This window comes from Anoplopoma fimbria, chromosome 18 (assembly GCF_027596085.1).
Source record: "Anoplopoma fimbria isolate UVic2021 breed Golden Eagle Sablefish chromosome 18, Afim_UVic_2022, whole genome shotgun sequence".
NCBI classification, from domain to species: domain Eukaryota; kingdom Metazoa; phylum Chordata; class Actinopteri; order Perciformes; family Anoplopomatidae; genus Anoplopoma; species Anoplopoma fimbria.
In genome coordinates this window covers 3,942,710-3,951,620 of record NC_072466.1, presented here as the reverse complement: position 1 = coordinate 3,951,620, position 8,911 = coordinate 3,942,710, and the positions used below count along the sequence as shown (strand labels likewise).

The following is an 8,911-nucleotide window of genomic DNA, read 5'->3' as shown; positions in this document are numbered from 1 at the left end:
TCTCGGGTTGTGTGAGGGCTCTGCTCGCCTCCCAAACAACCACAGAACCACAGACGTGCGGCTCGGGGTTGGTGTTTTGAGGGCGACCCGGAGCGTAAATGGTTAATCGTCGCGGGCCAGCACCAGTCACAAGGACGGCGCTAAGCGAGTAAGTACGTTTCCAACCACACTCGCCAAGCAAGCAAGTCCGACACCATCTGATCTATCCGCAAAGGCGATATTTTGCCTCTGCAATTTTTTTTTTTTGTGCTCTATAAAACCAGACCTGGTTGTTACTTGTGGTCATCCAAATAGTTGATACGTTAAAAAAAAAAAAAGCATGTCTTTTGGATGGCCTTTCCATTTTTTTTTTTTTTTTTTTTTTTTCTTCATGACACGCTGCGTCCTCTTGGTTTAGGACGTGTCAAGGGTCACGGAAACCGCAGAGGAACAAAAGTGGGGCTTGCTGCGACCAGAGGCAGCCATGGCATCTAACAGCCTCTTCAGCACGGTGACACCATGTCAGCAGAACTTCTTCTGGGGTGAGTACCACGCCGCTTGTCGCTGTTGAGTCTGGAGTTGGGTTAGAGAGGCTTCGGGGTCGTGGGGAGGACTTGGGGTCAGGTGTTGAGGTTTTTGGGATTGAGGAATTAATAAGGGTTTTGGGTAAAGGGGTTAACGATCCTGGATGTTATTGAGGGATTTGGGTCCAGAGCAGCTGAGGTCATTGAGGAACCCTGATATCAAGGTCCAAGCTTCTGTGGTGGAAGAAAGACCCAACGATCATCAAGGCTTTTTGTGGTGCACAAATACTCAAAAAAGAAAAAGAAGAAAAACCTCTCTCTGTGTTCACAGATTCCAGTATTTACTCTACGTGATGTTTATAAATATTTCTGAGGGAGAAAGATGACATGTTTGTGCTGCGTATCCTTAGATTTACAAAGCGATTGCCATTGCGGAACCCAAAACAAAAGCACGGGGTGATATTTTTGACAAACGTAAACAGCCGGCGCACAAGAGGGTTTACAGTTGAGCATTGAAACAAGATGTGGGGATTACTGGATATGTGTGTGTTGGGGGTGTCTCTGCAGTGCGTTGGGGGGAGAAGAATCGATTCATTTTGCCAAGAAAAGGTCTGTAATCGCTTCCTGAAATTGTTCAGTTGTGCTGCTGTCATTAATTAATCAGTGTGGATTTCTGCAGCCTCTGGGGAGCACTTAATCGACACACATAAATCCGCTTTGAACAAGAAGTCACTCCATGTCGACATCCATGATATGAATTTGTAATTTAAGTGCTGGAATAATTCAATTTAATCAATTAAATCTAAATGATTTTGTCTTCACAAATGACTAAAAAGATAAAATATGTATTTTATAGTTAATAAACTCCTGATTCTTACTTTCTTCTTTTCAAAGAACTGCACCAGAAATACTCTTTTTATTTCAATAATTGCTCTTCATCATTTTTAGCAGTATTTTGTTAGTCCATATATGAGAACCTGCGTGGATCCCAAAGTTGATCGATATGAAGTGAAGACCACCAAAAATTCAAGATCCCGTGAACAGCAGCAGCTGTCAACTTTATGATTTTTCAATAACCTGCGAAGGCCAACTCCCATTGTGCAGTTTGCAGCCTCTGTTTTGGGGGGTTTACTGTGTTCTATTGTGACAGATTCTCTACACAGTTTAATTTAATCTGCAAAATAAATGATGTTTTTAGGTTTAACAGATGAATTTAACAAAATTTTAAACAAACATTTCCATTCCCGTACGACACAAGAAATAGACAGTTTAATAAACCATCCCCACCACCCCGACCCCTCCTTTCTCCGCTCCGGTCCATAGCCTCCGCTCCTCTGTCCAAATCAAATGTTTAAAAGATGTTTTTAAGAAGTCGCTACCGTGGTCAGGCACAGCTGTTCTGGGCTCCTGCTCCGCACAGAAGCGAGGGGTTTTTGGCTCCTTAATACGCTCTGAAAGCCGGGAGAGAGTGAGCGTCTTCAACCAATCACCACCACCTATTACCACGTTAACCTTTGACCCCTCGGCGTGTCTCTTGGGTCGGAGAGGAGAGAGGAGAGGAGCGGCGCTGCAGGAAATTGAAAGCATGCTGCAGCGGAGGGAGAGAGGAGCAGATGTGTGCAGATGTTCAGGTGGATGGACGATCACTGATCAATAATCTGTTATAAAGCATTGCTGATTGATATTGCTCTGCGGCTCATTGATGTTGCCCCTGTTTATGAACATCTGGGTAATAAATCTGTCAGTGCAACCACAAAAGGCCCCCCTGACGGAGTAATGGGATTTTGCAAGACCACCGGTGCTTTCAGTTGTATTTATGATTCAAAATAAATAAATGTAGTTGTACGGTAGTGTGTCGGAGCTGGGCAAAAATTAGGATTGGCACTGTAAACATTTTTGTTTGACAAAAAACATATCTGAGTTTAAATGAGGTTGATTTTTGGGGTGTTCATTAAACTGAAATGAGGGGACATTTGATAGAAAAAGTACCACATAGAGTTTAGATTTAAAGATTTATATTCTTTTCTGTTAATCTTGATTTTTGAGGCATAAGGATCCTCACAAATTGAATTTATTTGTTGGACAAACACATTATATAACACATCTGAAGTGATGTGTTCTTGTTTATTTGATATATTCCCTTAAAGCCATCCTGCTCCCATGTTTCTCCTGGAATCGTTTTGTCTGGCGTCAGTGACTTTTTATGAGAGCAAAAGTTGCAAAATATGTTTTTGTTAGTTAGTAAAAGCCACATTACTCCATCCCCTCCGTACATTTGTACTTAAGGACATTTTTAATTTAGGACAGAGTGTACATTCCCAGCGATAAATTGAGCAGACTTCAGGGAGCAAGCAAATATTCCAAATTGAGTAAAAAAGGGGGGCTCATTAAAATCTGTCTTGGCGTTTAGATCAAGCATTTTTTTTTTCATTTAATTGCCTCAAATACATTTTTTTTTTTATATATATAAAACTCCTCAGACTGGCAGATCAGATGAGGAGGGCAGAATAATCTTCAACATGTGTGGCACCCACTCAACCACCGTGCCTCTCTGGGGAACATTTAAGTGCCTATTTTCTCTATTACAAACTTAATTACATATAGACAATTAAGTCATGGGAGCAATTATCGTTCAGTAAAGTTGTGTAGTCACAGCAGAGAAAGAGAGAGAGAGAGAGAGAGAGTAGAAGAAGAAAAAAAAAAAGTGCTTACACAGACGGACCCAAATCAACACGATCAAAAGAAAAAGCGGGTAAATATCTGAAGACTCAGGGCGGAAAAACTTTCCCCCCGCAAGAAAATCTCAGATAATTTGCAGGGAAACCGTATATGTATTTGAGAAAGGCAGCTTCTGTTGCATAAGTGTTGCCTTAGATCTAACCACAGGCCTGCTTCTTGGAGACATCTTAAAAGTGAACCAGACATCCTCCCTCTCCTCCTCCTCTCCCCCCCAAGCCTCCCCCCCTCCCCCTCAGACGTGAAGCCCACTCATCAATAGGTAATTTGAAAAAGCCAGGGGGAAAAATCCGAGAGCTTCACTGGCTGCTACTGTGCAGAGAAGACTCTTCCCTTAACTCCACGCTCAAAGGAACTCTATTTAGCGTCGGTTAATTGTACCTCAGAGGCAAACATGTTATTTAGTCCCGGCAGGGTCATATTGATGGAGCGAAAAAAACGCTGCTGTGTGTGTGTGTGTGTGTGTGTGTGTGTGTGTTGTGTGTGTGTGTGTGTGTGTGTGTGTGTGTGTGTTCGTTCTCAGTGCCGTGCCAGCTATTAGGGACTTATTAGCGCCGGAGGTCCACATTAGGCCACATGACTCCTGAGGGTAATCAGGGAGTCGCAGCGTGTTAATGTGATCAGTGTTTAATCAAAGATAGATTGATTGGTCTGTATTTTCACTCATATATAAAACAACAGCGAGCGGTGGGTTGATTATGGCCCCCAAAATATGCTGTAGGCACTTAATAAGGTCTAAATGAGAGTGTCATGGGAACTAGTTTTCCTGTAACCTGTGATTTAAATAGCCTGAAATACGTCTTTTCCCCTCCTCAATGTTGATGTTAAAGCTGAGGAGAAAGTTGTGTGTTTTTCTTGTAATTTGTAAAGGTGTTTGCATGGTCATGGAGCTGAATCTTAACCATGAAAAGGGTATAAAAAAAAAGAGAATTATTAAATAAATTTGAGAAATGTGAGACTTTTCTCACCAAACAAGAGAAAAACCTGAAGGCGAGGCACTTCTTTGCCAGTAGTGTCAATTGGCACCCTTTTGTTGTCTCGTCCAGAATAAAAACCCTGAACTGCATAGACATGTACAATATCTGCTTCTCCTCCTTCCAAAGGAAGCAGCGAGGAGTTATTGAATCACGGGAGAAAGGGAGTCTTGCTGCGGAACGAGATAACAGTCGCTCCTGTATTACGGAGACTGCAACAACAAACGGAGAGTTCAGTGCAAATACTCACAAGGCGCTGTGTATTGTCCTTTCTTTTATCCACATATTCAGTAGCCGGGGGGCTAATTATTCTATTATGATAAGACAACCTGCCAATGGACTCTACCTACTGTGTTTATAACAGCTTAAAAAACAATTCTCCCACTGGAGCGATAAAGCCTATTTGTTAAACGCCATGGGTGCTAACATCTCTGCTTTCCCCTCCATAAATCAATGCAAACGGTTAATATCTCTGCTGTGTTTACTCTAGCTGCATGCCAAATTGGTATGTGTTTTTTGGACAGCAAACTCGTTTCTACAGTACCAAAAAAAAAAGCAATCTTTTTTTTTTTTTTTTTTTTCAAATGCACCATAATTACCAGCTAGTTTAATGCCATTGCGTTGGCCGGCGAGGCTTTTTTTAATGCGGTGCTGCGCTATTTTCACACTTAACAAGATCCTGCAGCCCCTTCATCCATTTCAGCTGCATCACACTGGGGCGAATTACCGTTATCCTATATAAGCCCTCAGAGAGGAAGTAACTACCTAACACTTTGGAAATTGGTCTATCTTGGAACAGGTTCACCCTAATGAAACAGAACACCAGTATTATAACGCAGAATCACACACCTCTGTCACTCTGCTCTGTCTGTTTCAAAGTCTACTCTTTTTCTCCTCCTCCATGTTTTATTTGAGTTATTTAAGTCAGAAGACGGCTTCAAGCAGAGCTGATGCAGCAAACCACAGGAAGCATGAGCAGCATTGTCGTTGCCCCCACCCTCACCTCGCTTTCCCGCGTGTTTCTATAAGGGGGGAAATATGGAGTGTCGAGCCTCCTGGATGTTTGGGTTCGGCCCGTAACGACGTGAGTGAGAGTGCGGCGGCAGCACCTACACAAGGCCCGACCTGTTCTGCCCCACGCCGGAGTAAAAAGGGCAGGTTTTTCCCCTTGTTAGTTTAATCCTGAAGGAATGCGGTATCCCCTCTGACTCGGGCCAAACTCCCAAAAATATTAACCTACATCCCCGGCAGGTCACGAAAAGAGCAGCTTCAGGTTGGACACCGAGTATTTATTTTTCGGATTATTTATGTCAGGTAACACGCACGGCTGTGAAGTGTCAACACAGAAGGGGAGGGACTCGGAGCTCGGCTTTTCGAGGCGAAGGTGAAACAAGATGAGTAAAGTCGAGCATCAAAGAGGTGTTTCAGCGAGCTCTGACTGTGATCAATGGCTTGGCAGCAGATCAGTGGGGCTGTCTGGGGGGGGATAAGTACACCTTGTTACGACGTGTCTTCAGACGCCGGTATCAGCGCTGCCGCTCGCTTTATCACAAGTCATAATGTTTGTCACTTTAAAAACACTCATGGAGAAATTTGGTGTTTTTAAATGGGAGATCGGTACGTAGCAACGTCACGGAATAATGACTGGGTTTTGTGGATACTATTGTGCAAACATAGTACTGTAAAGAGTGTATAGATGTACAGTATGTGTGTGTGTGTGTGTGTGTGTGTGTGTGTGTGTGTGTGTGTGTGTGTGTGTGTGTGTGTGTGTGTGTGTGTGTGTGTGTGCTTGAAGGTGTCTGACAGGATGATCTGTATGCTTGATTAATGCTCTCACTCAAACTGGCACCTGGAACCAATCCTCCCCTTTCTGCCGCCCCCGTCCCATGTGTGTGTGTGTGTGTGTGTGTGTGTGTGTGTGTGTGTGTGTGTGTGTGTGTGTGTGTGTGTGTGTGTGTGTGTGTGTGTGTGTGTGTGTGTGTGTGTGTGTGTGTGCATTCCACACACTGCACTGTTGGGTGTTGAACAGGAGGCACAGATGGGACGGGAGGGGGTGGACCGTGAGCGGAACTGAAAAAGAAAGGTGTGTGCAGAGGAGGGAACAATAGGTGGACGTGCAGCGGAGGGTGCTGGGTGTCACTAATAACACACGGGCTCCATCTCCTAATTTGCTCAAATTACCTGCCCACACCGCCGGGCCCGCTGCCAGAGCCGAGGCGTGAACACAACGGATCAAATACACCTGAAAAATCTGAGTGCACACCCACTCGGGGCGACGCCCACGCCATCCTTTTATGGTCTGTGCGGAAGAGACGTGGGTGCCATGTTTATTCTTTCATGTGAGAAAGAAAATTAGAGCGAGAAAATGATAAAAAGGAAGAAGAAGAGTAAGTGAGACGGCGACATGACACAAAAGGAAGGATCGGTTTGCACGTACAGTGAGAGCAACTCAAGACTCTTTCAAAAACCACCTCCCATATGGCACCGCGGGGAGGCCATTTCCCAGCATCCACCCTCCTCTCCTCTCCTTCTTCCCTTTCCTCCCTCCTCCCTCCTTCCCCTTATGTCCACCATCCATCCTTTACCTCCCACCCACGCTTTCTGGGTAAAAAAGCGATGACAAAATATGACGGGGGTGGGCGATGCTTTGGTCACCGCAATAATCAGAGTAGAGTCACCAGCTCAGTACCACCTGTGGCACACACACACACACACACACACACACACACACACACACACACACACACACACACACACACACACACACACACACACACACACACACACACACGTGCATGGAGACATAATCTAATGTGTGCACAGACACTGAAATTAAATATGCCCCAGAGACACAAAAGGGGCCGGGAGAGTGTGTGTAGGTGTGTGTAGTGGGATGCCAGTCTTTGAACTTTGAATGGTGTGTGTGTGGCTGATATTGACAAGTCTCCGGGGAGAAGTGGGAAGCTAGACATGCTAGCTCTCATTTGTAAAGTGGCCTCCAGAGAGAGAGAGAGAGGGGGACGAGGGGGAACAAACAGATAATTTGGGATAAAGAACTAAAACATTATGAGCTCACTTTGCTTTAACATCCCTATTAAACCCCACTTACTTAAACTTAAAATAGATTAAAACACACTATAGTGTAGTTCTAAGCAGTTGTTAGGACATTTTAAGTGTTCATTAATGTATCTGTGGACATTTAGAACCCCTCCCATGAAGCATCCACAAGCTAAATGTTCAGTTGCCGGTATCTCCCGGGGCTTTCACCCGCATTACATGGCCTTCATCGGTGGGACGATTTTGCTCAGTTGTCAAGGAGAAGTGTTTGTATATTCATGCGTACTTCATTAATAGATATAATTAGTACTTTTTCAATGCAATTTGGAACCGAAAGGTGACTGAGCCAGAGTGAACGGGTTAAATAATTACAATCACTTTCATATACGACATAAAAAGTTTTATATTGTATTGTCAAACTGAACGCTTCAAAGGATGAGAGACAAATACATTAACAGACTCCTAAAACCGTCCTTATATCTGCTCAAAACTACAACTACATTCTGATGTGTTAGAAATGGTTCATTAAGTGTCAGCGCAGTGCTTATAAAGGCCAAACAGGGGGTTCAATAAAAGTGTTGCCTGTTTTCCTGGCTTACAACTTTCTTGCCTGCATGACTTTTGCCTTTGAAAAAACAAAACAAGAGGAAAAGTTTCGAACAATTTCTGCTTGTACAGCAATGTTACAAAACTGCAAAAAAATCCCCCACGTTACACTTGGGGTTGTTTCAAAGTTCTCTCCTGTGACTGAGGCTGGCATCTTTTTGAGAACTTGTAGCTGCTGTGTTTTATGCTGATCCCAGAGCTGTTCCAATTTACACATATTCAATCCGATTCGCAGCGCTCCGTGTGATCAAAGTCTATATACATACACGTCGTCTGATCCTCGCCGGCGCAGGCTTTTCAGTCTGGAGTTGAATCCTGTCACTCACCCAGACAGCTGCCCTCTTACAGTCGTCTGTAGTTCATTTTGTTGTCGCAGTTAAAACGTTTTTTTTTTTCCCCCGTCAACTGTTGCGCCGCTCATTCTGTTTTCTGTCTTTCCCCAAAGGAAATAGGTCTCTCTCTCTTCTCTCTCTCTCTTTCTCTCTCTGTGTGTCTCCCTTTTTTGGACTGGGACCAATAACAGGCGTTTTTCCACTTCATGTCTCCTGATGCTGAATGAGCAAAGGAGGATCCCCAGAGGAGCGGGAATATTTTATTATAGGGATATTTTTGAAAGTTCCTCCTCTCTGTCTTTCTTCCTTTCTCGTGATGGAATTGCTGCAACAACTCTTTCTGTGTGTGTTTGTGTGTGTGTGTGTGTGTGTGTGTGTGTGTGTGTGTGTGTGTGTGTGTGTGTGTGTGTGTGTGTGTGTGTGTGTGTGTGTGTGTGTGTGTGTGTGGGGGGTGATAGAAAACATCTCACGCAGAGCAAAGACAATTCAAAGTTACAGCTAAATGACAGGCTGGGAGCTCCGGTCTTTTGAATCGCATTGTTTTCTTTTTTTATTCCTGCTCGGGAGGAGGATTGCTTGGGGAAAAAAAAGAAAAGAAAAGAAGATAAAGCCCAATTGGGACAGAAAGCGCGCAGTTTGGTCTCTGGAGGATTACTCTCTGCACAAACAGAAATAGCAGTTTTTTTGCTGACAAACACTTTTT

At 44.0% G+C, this 8,911-nt stretch overlaps 1 protein-coding gene across 1 annotated transcript in view; it reads left to right on the top strand.

The window, feature by feature from the left end:
- The first annotated feature begins 397 nt into the window (after positions 1-397).
- Positions 398-8,911, top strand: part of runx2b (RUNX family transcription factor 2b) — a 38,575-nt gene continuing 30,061 nt past the window's right edge. Inside the window, exon 1 of the mRNA XM_054618350.1 lies at positions 398-521. Coding sequence (XP_054474325.1) covers positions 464-521 — 58 coding nt within the window. The 5' untranslated portion in view covers positions 398-463. The remainder of the gene's footprint in view (positions 522-8,911) is intronic.